This window comes from Arvicanthis niloticus, chromosome 29 (genome assembly GCF_011762505.2).
Source record: "Arvicanthis niloticus isolate mArvNil1 chromosome 29, mArvNil1.pat.X, whole genome shotgun sequence".
Lineage (NCBI taxonomy): Eukaryota > Metazoa > Chordata > Mammalia > Rodentia > Muridae > Arvicanthis > Arvicanthis niloticus.
The window spans coordinates 19,234,459-19,252,767 of record NC_133437.1 but is presented as its reverse complement, the minus strand read 5'-3'; the positions used below and the strand labels follow the sequence as shown (position 1 = coordinate 19,252,767).

The window sequence follows — 18,309 nt, the reverse complement described above, 5'->3', positions numbered from 1 at the left end:
CAATGCCTGAATAGTTACTAAGTTGTGGCCTGCTCCGCTCTGCCTGGCTTGGCCTTCCAAGTGCTGGGATTAAAGGCGTGCCACCACTGCTGGGCTCAAACTGCCGTTCCGGTCTTCCGGTCAGGGTCTAGAGAGAGAGGGTGGGGATAAGGGGAAGAGACGCACGGAATGGAGACGAGACAGAGGTTCTGATCAAGTCTCTTTTATTGAAGGGAAATCTGGGGTATTTATACAGTTTTGCCACGTGCCTTGTAGGCACATGGATATGACATAAGCCTTGGAGGCGTGGCTAGCATGTGGATAGCTGTTTTCTAGCTGCTTTCTGCTAAAAGTTAACTCCCAACAATTTACCATGAACCTGCTTTGTGCGCCTTACAAATCTGGGCTTTAGAAATGACACGTAATAACTCTTTCTTTACTAACGTGAAATCAACTGTCCTCAGAAACCGTAAGAGTGGTCCATAGCTCCTCAAAAGCCTAAGTTTCCAGTTCTGTTAAAGGTAGAATCAGTGTCTGAAAGGTGACTTGATGATCAATGTGGGCGCTGTCTGTAGAACCTATCACGTGACCAACCTGGGGAGAGGAAGAGACCCACCTCACCTGTGTTGAACCTCATCTCCCATGGACTCTGTCACACAATGCCAGGACTTTCCTTCTGACAGAGGGTGCGTGGGGGACAAGTATCTTGAAATTTTGAGCAAAAAAATTATACAGAATGACTGAATTTGGAATTGAGAGGCCATCTGCAGACCTCTGATTCTGTTTAAGATGCACTGTCCGCATATCATCCGCAGTCAACAGTGTCTTCTTAGGGTACTGGGAAAACAGCTTCTAGAACAGTCTTCCCTTCAGGGGTCTCATAAAGAGGACCAGCCTCAAAACAAAATCCCAGTATGCATCACGCTGTCTTTCAGCTTGGTGGAGCTCTGGAGAGCTAATTAGCTGCTTTCATACAAACACATAGTGCCTCTGGAGAGAATAGTTTTCCAGGCTCTGAAATTAGCCAGCGAATGCATACATACCCACCTAGTCATAGACCTGATTCCATGCCCCTGGCCACTGGCACTCCCCTGGTAGGTATATGCTACTCTGTGATCATGTCTTCAGAGACTTCCAAACACACACTCTTGCATTTTGGCCCAGATATACATGCTTCACACTTCACACTAATTATCCCTCAGTGAGAACCAGCCAAGAAACACACATGGATGTGGGTATGCATGCCATAAGAAGTGGGGCAGGTAGGCAGTGAGTGGAAACAAGTAAAAACAAGTGAAGAAGTAATTGAAAAGTCACAATTTTTCAACTTTTGATGGATTAAAATAACTGAAAGTTGTGTTTTCATACATTTCTGAGGAGTTGGGGGAGAGGGAGAGAGAGTAGGAAACAGTCCCTTTTAAGGTGATCTCCTAAAGTGCTCAGAATAAATGCTGCCTGTGGCTGTTATGGTAAGCCAGTGGATGGGTGATGATGGGGACTTTTTGCCTTTTGAATTCTATACAATATTGATGGTTTTTAAAGACTATGCTAGCATGTTATATATGGACGTAGGAATCAAACAGTTCCCATTGCTAAGTTCCAGACAAACCTGTGTGCCTGCTGAGTTAGCCTCTGTGGGCTTCACCAGCCCTGGTCTGATCGTCTCTTCCAGAGTGAAGGCAGCGATTGTGAATGCAACCCTACTGGGAAGAACTTTCCTGAAAACCAAATCCTCATCAAACGCATGATGATCAAGTGTGCTGACGTGGCCAACCCGTGCCGGCCCTTGGACCTGTGCATTGAATGGGCTGGAAGGATCTCTGAGGAGTATTTTGCTCAGGTGTGTTACCATGTGGGAAGTGTCCCTTCCCTTCTAGGAACAGGCCTTCCGCCATAGAACTCTGTGGGTTCCACAGCTAGGGAACTTCTCTTCTCTGGAAGGCTACCCTTAACCCTCACTTGTGAGTTCTCTCAAGAGAACTTGTGGTTCTCTCAAGAGACAAGCCAGTGTGCCAGTCACTGACCAAAACCCTCCTGGGCTAGTGGGAATTCTGTAGTTGTTGGACCCTGGATTTTCCTAAGAACCATGAAAACATGTATTCACTACAATATTACTGTCTCCCTGGTGCATTATCGGAGACACATCCGACTCATGGATCACTCAGTTTATTCAGGGATAGTTATAGACACAGGTAAGCACACACTTGGTTCAAAGGGGTGGATATCTAGAGAAATGGCTCAGGGGGTAAGGACACTTGCTATACAAACATGAGGTCTTAAGTTCGAATCCTTAAGAATCAGGGCATGGCCATGTGAGCACCTATGACCTCAGCACTGTGCAGGGTCAGAGATGGGGCTATTGGGCCTCAATAGGCTCCAGCCCCACTCTAGGTTCAGGGAGACCTTGTCTCAAAGGAATAGGGCAAGAAATCATAGGGCAGAATACCTGACATCCTCCACTCTTTGCACACGTGCAACCAAACCCATATGTGCACATGGGCCACACAACGCTCACATATACACATGCATGCCTTCACATATACGTACTTACACATACCAAAAACTAGCCAAAAAGTACCCTAAGGATATATCTGTGTGAGATTCTATGGGAATTCAGATTCTTTTTTTTTTCCCTAGACAAAGGGGGAAGGGGCTTTAAGGGTGATATTTGAGTTCTATTTTTGTAGGCTTTAGAAATGTAAAAACAGGATAAAAAGAGAAAACTGCAGAAGACAGTAAATGGCCAGATATCTTTAAGGAAAAACTTTAAACACTGGTGTCTATATGTATCCCAGAAGACAGATAGCAAGCAACTGTAAGTAATGCATAGTGGGTGAGCTGCTGCCTGGCTGGAATGTAACTGAGAACAGTGGGCCGAAGACCAGCCGATGCTGTATAGCAGGGCTGGCTAGGAAGGAACCTCTCAACTGCAGAAAAGCAAGCCAAGCAGTTGAGCTTGTCCGTGTCTGGGATGGAGAGGTGGGCGGGCGTGGAAGAGCAGATGGAATAACGAGGATGAGGGTATGAACCAAATCACTCAGTGGATATTTTAAGGCTACTTGATCAACTGGGTGAGCCGAGCCGGAAGTCATTAATGGCTTTCGTGGGACCCACATGGGGGTGGCTGGGTGAACGCATGACTTGATGCTTTCTCCTCATTCCTGACACTGGGAGACAGACGGTCCGTCCCCCTGTTAAGTTCTCTGACAGAAGCTTCCAACTCAGGGGTCCTTTCTCTCAAAGAATGTAGTAACAATGCCAGTGTGGCCTGAAAATCAGGTGGCACATGAAGCCTGTGATGAGTTCCCAGACATTATCAGGGAATGTGGATGTCTTAGTTAGGGGTTTACTGCTGTGAACAGACATGAAGACCAAGGCAACTCTTATAAGGACAATACTTAATTGAGGCTGACCTACAGGTTCAGAGGCTCAATCCATTATCAAGAAGTGGCAGCATCCAGGCAGGCATGGTGCAGGAGGAACTGAGATTCTATATCTTCATCTGAAGGCTGCTAGGAGTAGACTGGCTTCCAGGCAGCTAGGAGGAGGGTCTTAAACCCACACCCATAACAACATGCTTCCTCCAACAAGGCCATACCTCCAAATAGTGCCACTCCCTGGGCCAATCATATTCAAACTACCACAGTGGATCTCACTATTCAGCTTCAAGAGTCCAGACACCCTGCAACATGTGAGATACTCACAGGTCCATGCACCTTGACAGCAGCGTGTTAACACTCCCTGAGAAAAAGCAGCACATGCACTCACAGCTCAACTTCTCTGGTGCTTGTCCCAGAGGCACCCTGACTATGGCTGCACATGAAGGTGTTCTGTGCACAACATTCTGCCATGAAGAATAGTCAAAGAGGTTAAGATTTAAAAAAAAAAGAAATAGGTCATTCTCACAGCTGCATATACATCATTTTTAAGTAAAAATAGTTACAAACAACAACAGAGAAACAAACAAAACCATGTGAGCATGCAGCCAGGGATACAGTGGCAGGCGCCTGCTCTTGACTTGTGTGGTCTACCGCCTCCATTTCATGGGCTATCAGCAGTTTGACCTTTGCTGCAAATGTTAATTAGGGGCAGTAGGCTGTAGGAGTGTAGATCGGACCTTACAAAAGTAAAAGCAGATCACAGGAACAGGGACTAAGTTCTACTAGGCCAGTGCTTCAGGGGGAAACTGTGGGATAGCCCAGAATGAGAAATTGGGGCTAGTGATGATGCAGCTCTTTAGAAAACACTGTCCTAGCATCCCTTAGTTTCTGGATTCAAGAGAGGAGCGGGGAAAGGGGAGGGAGAGAGGGATCTGAGGGAGGGATCTGAGCAGGGTCACTGCGGGTCACCTCAGAGAACTGCTTAACCTGTCTGCGCCCTGGGCTTCTGAGAAACATGCAGTTACATGAGGGATTCTCATGTGCCAACAGCCCTGTGCACTGGTGTGGTTTTTTTTTCCTCACAGACTGATGAAGAGAAGAGGCAGGGGCTGCCTGTGGTGATGCCAGTATTTGACCGCAATACCTGCAGCATCCCCAAGTCCCAGATCTCTTTCATCGATTACTTCATAACTGACATGTTTGACGCTTGGGATGGTAAGTCAGTTGCTATTTTACCACCCACAAAGGATACTTTGTTATGCTTAATGAAGATCACCTTTAGTGGTACAAGCTGGGCCTAAAGATAAACAAAATACTCAAGTATGTATGTGTGTCTCCCCGCTCTCCTGGATTGGAACATCGGCTGATAACAATCCATGAGGGCGGTGGGAGCAGAGATGGCAAGCGGGCGGTTCAGAAGCCCTGTGCATTTGGTAAGATGAAAGACCACACCAGGACCAGCTGTCAGTAGGCAGATCAGCTTTAACCTAGGGTGACTGATAGCTGATAAAGTTTTGAGGGATTAAGGGTAGGAACATCCAGGATGGGCAAAGGTCACTGGATGGGGACTTAGCATATCTGGAATGCCTCATTAGCATGGGGAAGCATTTCAGAAATCTCAGGTGCTAGCTGAACAGGTTTTATCAGGAGAAAGGAAACTGATCCTGTAATCAAACTAAGACAATGTGACATTCCTCAGGTAGGGGTTTTGAATTCCCCAGACAAGGTCAGAGAAGAAGACCCGCTAATGAAAGGGAGTCTCCCATATTGTGCTGAGCCCAGAGACTATCCGGTCATGGTGGACTTCTTCGACCTTAATTAGCAGAGTTTTCCCACATACATACATAAGCCACAAGCCCTCTGTGGGCAGGTAAGGCAGGTGCATCCCAGCATCTAGTACAGTCTTTCGTGTCACTGGGATGAATAAGGCTTTACCTTTCAGAGGCCACATTTCCAAAGTGTACAGTCATTTCACTCTCACACTGGAAGAAATCCAACTAAGCAAAATGTATCTTGTTCTCTGTGGACTGCAGGTTCAAGAGAGTTAAGTAATTTCAGCAACTAATACATTTGGGCTCGGGACATAGTTCTTACAGATGTCAGAGTCACCCTTCAGCTGCTTTATTTATATATATATATATATATATATATATATATATATATATATATACACACACACACACACACACACACACACACACACACACATACAATTTCTCACTGGCCTGGAGCTTTCCAACTAGGGTAGGCTGGCTAGTAAGCCCCAGGGATCCACCAATCTCTGCTCTCCTAGAGCTGGGATTACAAGTGCATACCACCATGGCCAGCTTTTGCACCTGGTCTGGGGATTGAAGTCGGGTCCTCACAGTCGCATGGCGAGCAGGTTACTATCTTCTCGACTTCTGATCCCAAAGACCAAACCTACTAAATACTCGTGAATTCAATGGTCTCTTCTGCTTACTTTAATGTCGTCCTTGCAGCCTTTGCTCACCTGCCTGCCCTGATGCAGCACCTGGCTGATAACTATAAACACTGGAAGACACTGGATGACCTCAAGTGCAAAAGTCTGAGACTTCCATCTGACAGCTAAAGCCAAGCCAGAGAAGGGGATACTCTGATCTACAGAGGACACTGTGAATCACAGCGTAGAACAAGCAAGAGGGTTTCCTTTACAATGGAAATGACAGGCGGACACCGAGGGGCTAGTGTTTAATGTCCGACCTGAGTCATGCACGCCCCCCCAAATTTCATTTTCAGAAAGTTATGTTCCATCAATAAAAATAATGTTCTTTTGAATCACTTAGTGACAAAACAAGTCGCTTGGCAGCCTCCTCTGCCAAGCTATTAGCCTACGTGCCCTTGTAAAACCCACGGAGCTGACAGATTTACTGAAGGTACAAGCAGGATGCATGAATCAAAGACCTGTTGTCTGTGTGTCCGTGGTCCTGATGGAGACCAGGCAGCCTAGCCAGGGCTCAGCTCAACTTGTTACCAGAAAACTAACTACTGATGCTCAGCTTGACTACTCTCCTCGATGGCAAAAGGATGAAGATGTCCTAAACATCTCCTCTGAACAAATGTGTGTGAGACAGAAGCTACTTGAAATGAGTGAGACTGAGATTGGCAATAAACTAGCTGGCACCGTGTCTCCCATTGCTACAGGGTAGGTAGTATGATATCCAAGTGAGAACAGTCTGGGCCTGCCAGGTGTCCCTCGGATGGGCATCAGCCATCCCTGGAGCCCCCTTTCCTCTGTGGAACCCACCTTTTGGAAGCCAGCTGATAGGGAAGGAGTGGGATCCTGGTTAGGGGAGTCCTCGAGAGCCTCTTACTTCAGGCTCACCAACACAGCCACAAGTCAGAGTATCTATAAAGCCATTAAATCTGAATGCTCGTGGATAAGTTTTTTTAAAAAAAAAAATTAAGGGAAGAAAAATTTATATATATTTGCTGTTCAAAGATTTTTATTAAAATAATCTAAATGTCCTGGATTTTCACCCCTAGTTTGCTGGACATTACCTGTCTGTTTGTATTTGGGGAGAAAATGGGGAAGTTTCAAGGTTCAGATATCTTTAATTTATATTTGAAATCATGCCATTTGCTTTAATGATGTAAAAGGAGACTGCAATGAGTATGTCGGGACACAGGCATGGAGAAGCACTGAATACTGTTTTACACCATTACCTGTATGCAGAAGCCCCTAAAGCACATGGCATATTTTTATACAACTTTTCACAAGGCTCTGTGCTCTGCATACGGTCAGACGAGATCTTCCCTCTCGTGGTCAGCCATCCCTCCTCTGTGGTTATGAATATCAGAAACCAAGTAGACAAAATACCTTACTTTTATTTTATCTGTACTCCATGATGCATTTTTAAGATGTATAGAAACTGAATTGATAGAATCAGTAGCTACATTTTTTTTCCAAGTGAAGACTGGACCACAGAGTATGCAGAAATCGGGACATGGGGAAGAAAAAGACAACTTATCGCTATGTAATGTGCCAATGGTTTTTTTTTTCTATGTTTTGTACCAAAGTGTAAACATATATGACAATTCCATGCAAAGAAATGCATCTAAATTATTTTTGTCAGATGGTGAGCGGGCTTGCTTGGTCGGGAGAGGAGAGGAGCTGGCTTTCTACTGTACTGCTGCGTTATCTACATGTGATGAAATGTTTTTGTGAAGTCCTTGTAACTAAATTCTTACAGCCATTTTTCATTCCCAACAGCTGTTTTTATTTTATCTCTTTGGCCTAAACTTTTCACAATTTCAAATTTGAGGTTTTAGTGTCTTTTATTTCACGAGTCTCCAACTTTGTTTTGAAACACTGGAGTCAGAGTGGCAGGACCTCAGAGACAAAAACAATCTCCTTAGACTTCAGAAACCAGTCTGATCCAAGGGCAATCTTTTTCTGACCAGCCTTCTTTCAGTTCCACTAGGTGAGGAACATTTATCAGGTGCCTGACATTTCCTATATAAAACATCACAGCTTGCTCGGTGTTACCTTGAATCAACTTCACGTTAACTTCGAATGTTAATAACATGTGGATGTTGAATGCTCTGGACATCCAGGTGCTGAAGCTTCAATATAACCTGCTCCTATCAGTGTAAATTACAGAGATATTCTGAGTTGCTAAGTGGCATATCCTTCCAATGTATTCAAACCATGGACTTTCAGGTAATGTTTATGTACCTCAGATAATTTCTATATGACACATATAAACTATTGTAACTTGCTTGTGATTACTATGATACCATGTGTTGAGAGGACCTATATTAACTTAGGAAAACACAGAGGCAAGAAAAGGCTTGTTACTACTGTCCCACAGAAGGAAGTTAGTTTTAAAATACTGTTCTATGTACCAGAATGGTCCCTCAGTTTCAGGCACACCTCAGTCAGGGGTGGCTACCCTCCCCAGCAAAGGATAGGCAATCAGTACAATTGGCCTCAGGTCAGCTTGAACAGCAGACAAAACTGTGTCACACAAATGCACCTAGAGACACAGCTCAAAGCAACAAGGCACACAGTCCAGTGTGCAGTGCTAACAGCGGCGTGGGAGTAGAGAAAACATACCTGTAATATTTGCTGACCTCAGCTGTCATTCTCTTCCTCTAAATTGCAAGCTCAAGTCTCAGGAACAGTCTACATAGGATGACTGAACAGTGCAGGTACCGGTCCTAGCCACAGTCACCTTCATCCTCCGTCTCCCTGATCTCAGGATGCTCACACCAGGTCTCACTGAGCTGGAGGCTGCCCTCTGAACACACTTGTTCTCATGGTGGGAAATTAGTCAGCTGGAGTAGACCAGCCATGCTTGACTAGGATCCAGTATGCTCTTAAGACTCAAGCATGGCTTCTGCCACTCGATTTGAATAGATTACTCCCACAAATGACGAATCTGAAACAGGTTAGGAAGCACTTCAAAACACAAACAACAACATCAACAAAACCCCACAAACTATGAATTCTTTGTCTTAATATCACTTAAGAAAACATCTTTACAAACCAATGGCCCAATATGAAATTTGCAGAGGGAAAGCTAGTAAAGGGGGAAATCCATCTACATAGCACAAGTCAAAGCCTTAAGTGGGTCTAAAATAAACTAGCCAATGTGCCGGGGGAGCCGATGCACTCGAGCAGTGCGTCTGCCTGGCTGGTGGGTCCTTCCCACATGCCATCTGCAAGGTGATGATGACAAACCTGCCTCTCGTGCTGGCTAAAGGACACTTGACCTTCTCATTTTCGTCCTGCTGCATCCTGACTAAGCAGTTCACATGTTAATGCTATCTTTTCACATAAAGCTATTTTCACTGTGAACTACACCATCAGCAAGGACTGAGAACACTCTGGTCACCAGGACGTCCGCTAGCCCTTCTCACTCTCCTCCTATGGTTTCTGCTTTTAAGGCTGTTCCGTGATGACGATGGGCAATGGAGAGAGAGCTTACCTCCACGGGCCTTGGTTTCCACATTTCTAACATTTTACCACTGATCTCCCTATGATTTTAACACTACCAAGTCTTTACTGTAGACAGCTGTGAAAGTTAGAACTGGTGAAAGCAAGAACTTAAGAGCATCCATCCAGGGAGTACAGTACGTGTGTGCGCACACACACAAATCTGTAGACGTACACTCACCTTGCCCATCTTTAATAAGATTCCTTAATCAGAAATTCAAGAGTAACCCCCCCACACACACACACACATTCTTACTGTGTGAAATACAATTTACGTTTCAGTGCCAAAAGTGAGAGTATTGTCAAAAGGCTGGCTGAGCGAGGAGGATCGACCAGTCTTGGTGGATGTTCAGAGAGCCGAACGGTGAAGCTGCTCTCAGCCATTTAAGGCAAAGTCACAGCAGAAGGACAGGGAAATTCAGCTACAGTTCCTGACTTGAAAAAAAAAGCTGTGCCTCCTTCCTAAGCCAAGACACATCCCAGGAATACCTGAAAACTATTCTGCCAATAAGGGACCAGGCCAGTTCATACTGAGAAAGAGATGCCCAGATGATACCTGTGGACCAGAGCACACAGGGATTTTAGTGGGCACGATTAAATATTTTTTTTTCAATGACTTAAATAAGTTGGTACCAAACGGAATCATTGTACTTAAAGAATTCTTTTTTTTTTTTTTTTTTTTTTTTTGGATAATATTCAAGTTTGGTTCTATTGGACACCGAGGAGCAGAGAATTTGTAGCAGAAAGAATATATCTCTCATGGCAAGTCTCAAACAGTCTCTAAAGGAGCCCGAAATAAAACTTGTAAATAATGTGTGACAACTTTACATTTATCTTTTTTTCTACTGCTTTAAGACACAGAACACAGCACCCCGCCCTTGCACAGCAGCAGGGCCATGTTGTGCTCTCGGGTGGACACATGTTGCCGACAGACAGAACTTCACAGGCAAGAAAACAATATGGATCTGAGGGACCGATGTGTTGATGGTTTGTTTTCAGAGTACCGTGCTACATTGGATGTGCAGGGTTCTTGTGTGCACACTTGTCCAGCTCCTTCAAGTGGACTCTGGGTATAAGTCACCATTCTCTTCTAACTTCTGAAATAACTTTAAGCTGCGTAATCCAGATTCTCGCTCTCCGTTTTTCCACAAAATAATGAGATGATCCGCAGAGCACGTCACTAGTCCATGATCTTCAAAGTACAGAAACATCTGGAAAATCAATTGGAACACTAATTTGAGACTGGTAAGAAGAGCCTGAAGCTAGGTCACTGTGCACACTTTACTCAACTGTGGAGATTTCTTTGGATTTGAATGCAGACACAATTTCATTGTCTGATGAGAGACTTCCTTGGTTTTAGCATTGGTGAGTCAGACCAGGGTCATGACCATGCTCTACCACCAGGCTGTATCCTGGAGCTCAGTCTAGAATTAGTTTGAAGGCCACTACCCCCTGCTGTATTAGCTCTCCCTGGTGCTGGGATTACAAGCATATGCCACCATGTCTAGTGAAAATTTTCCTCAAAATCTGTTGTTACAATCACTGTTTCATATTTCAGTGGATTTTGTTGACCAGCTACAGAAGTACAAACAGCTATTCGTGCAAAGTTTATGTGTTCTTAAATTTCATCTTCTGAATTTACCACAGTAAATTGGCTTTAAGATTTGTCAGGCACAGGTCCTCTCACACTTGCATCTACTAGAAGATGACTACCAACAAAATGTCTTAATCCCAAGTTTCCTGAGATAAACACTGGCTCCAGCGGTTTCTGTAAAGCCGAGATGCTGAGTCAGTGCACAGCGTTTACTGGGTGACATCAGCTTACTTACGGTCCCTACTGCGAAAATGAGGGCCAACAACTGGGGTACCAGTGAAAGATTCTGTAATCCAGTCGGGCACTGCAATGTGCCATACCACAGAAACTCAGAACAGAGAGAGACCCAGCAATTACACTAGGACCATGGAGAGAAGACTCTCCGCGTAAAGGGAGAGGATGGGTTAGGGGAGGCAAGGACACAGGCTAAGGGCAGAGCTGAGAAAGGATGATGCTGTGGGCGGAGAGAGGTGGTGTGTGAGAGAGAAACCTAGGACAAGGTGCAGTCCTTTAATGACCCAGTGTAAGAAGGGAGGAGCCAGGGACAAGAGATAAGGTCAAAGATTAGGACTTACTGACGACTGTGGAGTAAAAGGGGGAAATACAGGAGCAAAAATTCTCAGGACAATTGGAGCATCATTGGTGAGTGGGCAGAAGGGCAGGGCCAGGCAGCCAGAGGGAGAACACAAAAGGCCTGAGGGTATTCAGGGCAGCACCTGCGAGTACCAGACAGCCTGAATTTGCCAATGAAGCCAAAGGTGCTTTTTAAAAAGTTTACATGAAAGATAGGGAGGCAGCTCAGTGACAGAGTAGCCGCCTGGCATGTACAGCATGTGAGAGCCTTGGGGGACAGGGAAGAGACAAAGGAGCAGACACTTTCCAGAAAGTTCCAGAACCTTTCACTCATAGAATGATAAACATGCCGTCTCAAAGGTCTCTTTCACTGGTTAAAACTTTTAATGGAGGGCTGGAGAAATGGCTGAGCGGTTCTTCCAAAATGCCTAGGTTCAATTCCCACTACCTACACGACACCTCACGACCAGCTGTGACTTCAGTCCCTAAGGACTTAACACCCTGTCCTTGCCTTCGTGGGCACTGCAGGGGAATGGACTTCATACACTCAGTGGGTTCCCATTATTTTAAAACTAAAGCTCAAACTCGTTGGCCTGACTCTCTCAGGACTTCCCTCTGGCCAACGTCTGTGTGTGGAAACCCAGTGAGTCTATCCAACCTGGCTGCTCTCTGCCAGGGCGTAAGCACGAGCTATGCCTGTTGTCTAGCACAGTCAATGCTCACAGCCTGTAATCTGCACCACAGCCACTGAAGCCAAAACAAAGACAAAAAACAAAGTCCTAAGCAGCTTCACAGAGGACGGCAAAGATGAGCGAGCCACAGCACCCAAAACAGGGAGCTCCCGGCGGCGCCTGGGCTCTGTATGTGTTAATCCAGCATAACCTCTGAAGCTCATCTCAGATCCTCTACCGCTGTGGACTTTTACAGGACACAGCAAGAAGTGTTTCTTCTGGCTGCCTTTTACCTGAGTCGATCATAAGGAGCCTTGACCAATGCTCAGTTAGGTCTTTTTCCTTCCTCTCTACAGAGGTATAAAACCCAAGAGGAGAAGGGCTCCATTTTATAAAACTCTTCAATGGCCAGTGAGGCTGCTGCTTCTAGTTATGAATGCCTGCCCAAATTAAAAGTGACGTTCCTCACGGGGTAAAACCAGAAAGAACAATTCAGGAAATTATGACCCCTGGAACTATAGTCTGTTGGCTTTTAACCTACACAAAGAGGCCCAACACCCCGTGCTTCCTCTGTTGACTGTTGTGATACATATTCAAGGTGACTAACACTGTGCTGTTATCAGCTCTCTCCTGTCATACGACAGCGAAGAAGCCCATCTTAAACCAATACATAGCTTGTGTCCTCAGATCCTGTCTTTATGAAGGCCGGTCCTAACTACTTGTACGGCCATCATCTTATTCTATATTCTTGTCTTGCAAAAGCCAACAGCTGCGAGTGTGTGGGTCTTATTTAGAGCAACTGAACTCAAAAGAAGCATGATGCAGGAGCGGGGCTGCCAGGACTGCATGCTACTGGAAGAGGTACCTCCACGGATGATGAGTGTCCGATCAGATCTCCGATGAGCTCCAGGGAACACGTGGTGACGTTTTCTTCCTGCTTCTTAACAGGCTGGCTGGCCTGTTTGTTTACTCTTCCAAATCCCCACATATTAAAAAACCCTACAAAAAGACAACCATTTCAGTCATTTCAAAAACTCCCACGCTCTTTCCTGACAGGAAGACAAAGTTTGAATACAATCGTGTCTCACACTTGATTTGTCAAGGGCCGAGCTGACGGCACAGCCATGCCGGGGTCTATGAATACATCATGTTGTGTCTGCCTAAGTCACCTAGCTCCTCATCTCCTACACTGCCCCTATCCATCCACCAGTGGCAAGAAAACAGAACTGGAATGCAAAAGAAGTAAACAATGTTAACGGGTGTGTGTAACCACTGACAATCAGGGGGGAAAGGCACTTGAGACCCATCGCCAAAACACAGAGGAAAATCTGTGTATGGGGGTGTGTGTGCTTCCTGGTCATTTAGATTACTTGAAAGTCACAGTTTTCTCTCAAAATATAAAACTGCAATTGACTCAGTTGAAGTAACGAAACAGTTTTACACTGGGGCAAAAGTAAGACGCTTCCTGTGAATGTCTGGCTCCTATACGGAGCACATTCTATATGGTTCCTGGGGTTCCTTGTTACCATCTTTCGTTTTCCTGTCAAATGAGATGAAAAGGGAAGTCGAGAAGAAAGAGGGGAGAGAGAAAGGAGGAAGGAGGGAGGGTGCAGAAGGAGGGAGAGGAGCCGCTTTAGTGGAGGAGGGTGCACACCTGTTGGGACGGGCTCAGCGGCCAGCTGCTGTTTCTCTCGGACCTCCCACATGCGCACAGCGCCATCTTCCGAGCACGAGATTAACTGCCTGTCGGAACAAAATGGTCAGGCTGGCCATCACAGGTTGGTGTGGCTTACAGTGTGAACTGGAAGCATTTGCCAGCGAAGCACACAGCGCACTATGCGACACTGCTCAATGACATAAAGTTATCACCTCCACGTCCTATTTTTTATTTATAGGAGCTACACAGTGTCCCAAGCAGCCTCCCTCCCATCCCCTTGTCCCTTCTCTTTCCACAGCGCCTCTCCTTCTCCACACATCTGGCATGGATAACGCTGCTCCGGGACTTCATCACTAGATCCTGAGCTGCCGAATCAACCCTCATTTAGTAGCCTCAGGATGTCACGGGCCTACTCTCTGATTCTAGCTACAAACATACACCACCATAAAAAGAAATGAGTTTATAGAAAATATAAAAAAAAAAAAAGAAAAATTGGTACATTGTAAGTGACCTGGGTCTTTTACCTTATTAAGTGATCATTTTAAATAAACCCTTTGTGCTTTTGTAAGATTTTGTCATATACTGCTACAGCCCTTCAGTTACAGTCAGTCACGGAACATTCTCTATTTGAAAAAGAATGCCAAGGTCCAAGACACGGAGCCGGGTAATTTGGTCACTGCAGAAATTACACCGGTGACCCTGGGAACCGTGACGCTCATCTTTGCAGAAGAGACGGGAACTGTACCTGTTTGGAAGTTTGTCAGTGTGTAGGATGTTGGAATCATGGGCCGTTTTCTGGCAGGCAATCACACGCTTCAGTTGTAGGTTATACACATATAACCCCCTTCCAACTGCAGCAAATATATTCTGGGCAGGGAGGGGGAGACAGTTCAGAAATGGGCACAAAGCACGTCTTCGCTACACGGTGTGATAGATTTCCTGCCCCGTGTGACATCGGAAAGCCCACTGTTAACCTTCCCAGCCTTCAGATAAAAATTATAGTCCTGCCCTCCCGAGCCCCCGGTGTCAAAGCCACCAAGGTAGGGTTAGCACCCTGAGCAAGCAGGAGGAAAGCCCAGTCCAGAGGCTCTGCAGAGGGCAGTTAGCCCTGCCTTCTCCGCTCTGGAGTCCAGAGCTGCGGAAGTGGTGGCTGCTACCCTGGTCCTGTGGCAGACGGTGCAGAGATGCAGCCTGGGCTTCCACAGAACACAGTGGACCCTTGGGAATGTACTCAGCTGCCTTTGTCTGGAAATGTAGACAAAATGACTTGTACCACACATCTTAAGCAAACAAAAGGCCTATAAACAACCTGAAGGAGTACACTCTGCAGTGGCACTATCCTAAGGCCATCTGAAGAAGTAAAAGAAAAAAAGGCACTTTAAGTCTTTAGGACACTTTAAGTCTTTAAGTCTTTTGCTAATGCTCGCTTTACTTCAGCCTTGTTAAGGCACAAAAGGAAAGCACTATTGCTACTTTCCAGATGGGCAAGTTAAAATTGAAGCAATTGAAGGGCTGGTAAGATGGCTCAGTGGGTAAAGGGTGCCTGCTACCAATTCTGATGACCTGCATTGCAACCCTGGGAGGAAGAAGAGAACTAACCCTACAATTATCCAGATATCCACATGGGGTCACAGCACAACTACACACACACACACACATGCACACACATGCACATACATGTACACACAAACATATTCACACACACATATGCACACATGCACACACAAACATTCACACACACATATATGCACACATGCACACACACATGCACACACACATGCACACACAAGCACACACAAGCACACGCACATGCACGCACATGCACACACACACAAACATGCACACACATATACACACACAAGCACATGCACATGCATGCACACACAAACATGCACACACACATACACACACATGCACATGCATGCACATGCACACATACGTGCACCTGCACACGCACATGCACACACACACATGCACATACATGCACATGCACACATACGTGCACCTGCACACGCACATGCACACACACATGCACACACACATGCACATACATGCACATGTACATGTACACACACATACGTGCACACGCACATACATGCACATACATGCACACACAAACATGCACACACATGCACACACATGCACTCACACAAACATTTTTAAATTAAATAAAAGAGATGGAGGAAGAAACTAGACCCTGACCTTCAGCCTCCAAACTCACACACGGTGCTGGCTGCACACCACGTGCAAAATACATAAACATGCACACACAACACACATGAGTACAGATAACACACATAGGCAACATGTACACATAACACTCACACTCATGTGCATACACATGTACACACATGTGGCACAAAAATAATACAAAGAAAAGCACTCTTACTGACATTTCTAATGAAATGATAGCACAGAATAAAACGAAAGAAAGGTTCCCTTCAGTGCCTTACTCAAAGGCTGTGAAAACTGGAAAAATAACTCCCCTTTAACACACGAGGCTCTGTGAACCACTGAGGGTAAAGGCTGAGATCAGGGCCAGAGGCAGCAGTGTGTGGTGCTGGTTAACAGCGCATGCTTCAGAAGCTCTTCTGCCAGGCCCAGGACTGATCTCACCCAGGCGAGGTGGCCAGGATGCCCACAACCTGGAAGGGAAACTTTTCTCCACATTTTAATGTTATCCCCTCTTTAGGAAATACACTAAAATCTAAAACAAATGAAACAGTAACCTCAAACACAACGGGATTACTTAATCCAGCCCAAATGAGGTCTGTAATTTGCATTCTAACAATGTCCTTACATGCAAGATTAGGCACAAGGGTTAAAGTGCTTTTTAAAAATGAAAGTGGTACAGTCTTTATAAGATTGCCAGGCCGTTTTAAAACCTTGAAACCATAGGTAGTAAGCTTTCCATTGCTTTTTGTTTGGTGTATGTGGTATGTGTGGGGTGGGGTAGGGGGCATTTGTGTGTGTGAATGTGTGTGTTTGTGGTGTGTTCATTTGTGTGGTGTGTTCATGTGTGTGGTGTGTAAGTATGTGGTATGTTTGGTGTGTGTTTAGTGGGGATGTGGGGTGTTTTTTTTTTTTGTGTGTGTGTATGCTGTGCAGTTTGTGTGTGTTGTATGTGTATAGTGTATGTGTATGGTGTTTGTGTGTGTATGCTGTGCAGTGTGTGTGCATGTGTGTGTAGTGTGTGTGTGGTGTTTGTGTGTACATGCTGTGCAGTGTGTGTGTGTGTAGTGTGTGTGTATGCTGTTCAGTGTGTGTATGTGTGGTATTTGTGTGTGTGTATGCTGTGCAGTGTGTTTGTGTGTGTGTGTATGATATGCAGTGTGTATAGTGTGTGTGTGGTGTTTGTGTGTGTGTGTGTGTGTGTGTGTGTGTGTATGCTGTGCAGTGTGTGTCTGTGTGTGTGTGTTGTCTCTATACTATGGATCCTGGCCATTGAACTTAGGTTATAAGTGCTTTTGCCCACGAAGCCCTCTCAGCAGCCCGGCATCATAACTTTTTATATCTGTTATATAAGGCATTAAATATCAGATTCTAATTTTTTGTAACAATTATAACTTATACTATCTACCTCTTCATCACATGTGAAGTGATTAATAGAAATGTCATTTTGCTTCTGGCAGAGCTTTATTTCCTGCTGGGCATCCAGCTGTGGAGTCGGGCTCCAGAAGGTGCGCTCACAGGCCTGCACAGTCCAGTCCAGGGTGTCCCAGATGATCAGCTCCCCAACGTGGGAGCCAGTGACGACACTTGTATCTAGGGAAAGTTCACAAATGCTTCATTACCCATCATGGTCTCTAGGCTACAAATAAAAATGTGTGGGCTTCCCAATTGTACCTAGACAAGCTAATCAGAAAGATTAATGTGACAATATAGAGACCAGAAAGAGACTAGTTCACTTACTTAAGAGGAATAGTGCAGTTTGTGTCAATAAAAATACTATCTATAATGTTTGGTCATCTTTTGCAGGAATAAAACTAAAGAATCGTACCTAAAATGATATGCCAAAAACCTATCAATAAAAACACGGAAGGTGCTTAGAGGAGTGGATACAATAAGGTACCGAGTTCTATGAAGAGAGTGGCTAAGGGACCTTAACGGAGGGGGTAGGGGAAGACATGCAAGGACATACCTGCTTGGCAGAGGGGCGAGGCAGGATTAAAAATGGGGAGAACTCAAATGACAAATGGCTCATTATATTCAATGCATACAGCACCCCCGGGAATTACTTAGGAAAATGAGCATGTGATAGCATTTTTAACTACTTTGATAATCAAGGAAATTTTCAATAGCCTGTAAATACAGGGAGGACCACGTGGGAGTCAGCATGTTTACACACTATGGATGTCTTAGCGCATTTGGTACAACCTGGTACAGTTATTTCCAGGATGAATTTAATATGAATCAAACTGTAAAATAGTAAACATATTGACTCACCAGTTCCATTTCAGGGACTTTATCCAGAGGGAAATGTATAACAATGTATG

General features: G+C 45.2%; 2 protein-coding genes across 19 annotated transcripts in view; one reads left to right on the top strand and one right to left on the bottom strand.

The window, feature by feature from the left end:
• Pde8b (phosphodiesterase 8B) overlaps positions 1-6,785 on the top strand; it is a 224,974-nt gene extending 218,189 nt beyond the window's left edge. For 8 of the 15 annotated variants that reach the window (XM_076927186.1, XM_076927185.1, XM_076927180.1 and 5 more), the window contains 3 exons: positions 1,628-1,819; positions 4,445-4,574; positions 5,840-6,785. In XM_076927186.1, coding sequence (XP_076783301.1) covers positions 1,628-1,819; positions 4,445-4,574; positions 5,840-5,949 — 432 coding nt within the window. In that variant the 3' untranslated portion in view covers positions 5,950-6,785. The remainder of the gene's footprint in view (positions 1-1,627; positions 1,820-4,444; positions 4,575-5,839) is intronic. The other 7 variants (XM_076927188.1, XM_076927183.1, XM_076927178.1 and 4 more) reach the window with 1 other exon arrangement.
• Wdr41 (WD repeat domain 41) overlaps positions 6,776-18,309 on the bottom strand; it is a 58,634-nt gene continuing 47,100 nt past the window's right edge. For all 4 annotated transcript variants that reach the window (XM_076927190.1, XM_076927193.1, XM_076927191.1 and 1 more), the window contains 5 exons: positions 17,394-17,578; positions 14,559-14,680; positions 13,811-13,899; positions 13,022-13,155; positions 6,776-10,529 (listed from right to left, as the gene is read on the bottom strand). In XM_076927190.1, the coding sequence (XP_076783305.1) occupies positions 10,374-10,529; positions 13,022-13,155; positions 13,811-13,899; positions 14,559-14,680; positions 17,394-17,578 (686 nt within the window). In that variant the 3' untranslated portion in view covers positions 6,776-10,373. The remainder of the gene's footprint in view (positions 10,530-13,021; positions 13,156-13,810; positions 13,900-14,558; positions 14,681-17,393; positions 17,579-18,309) is intronic.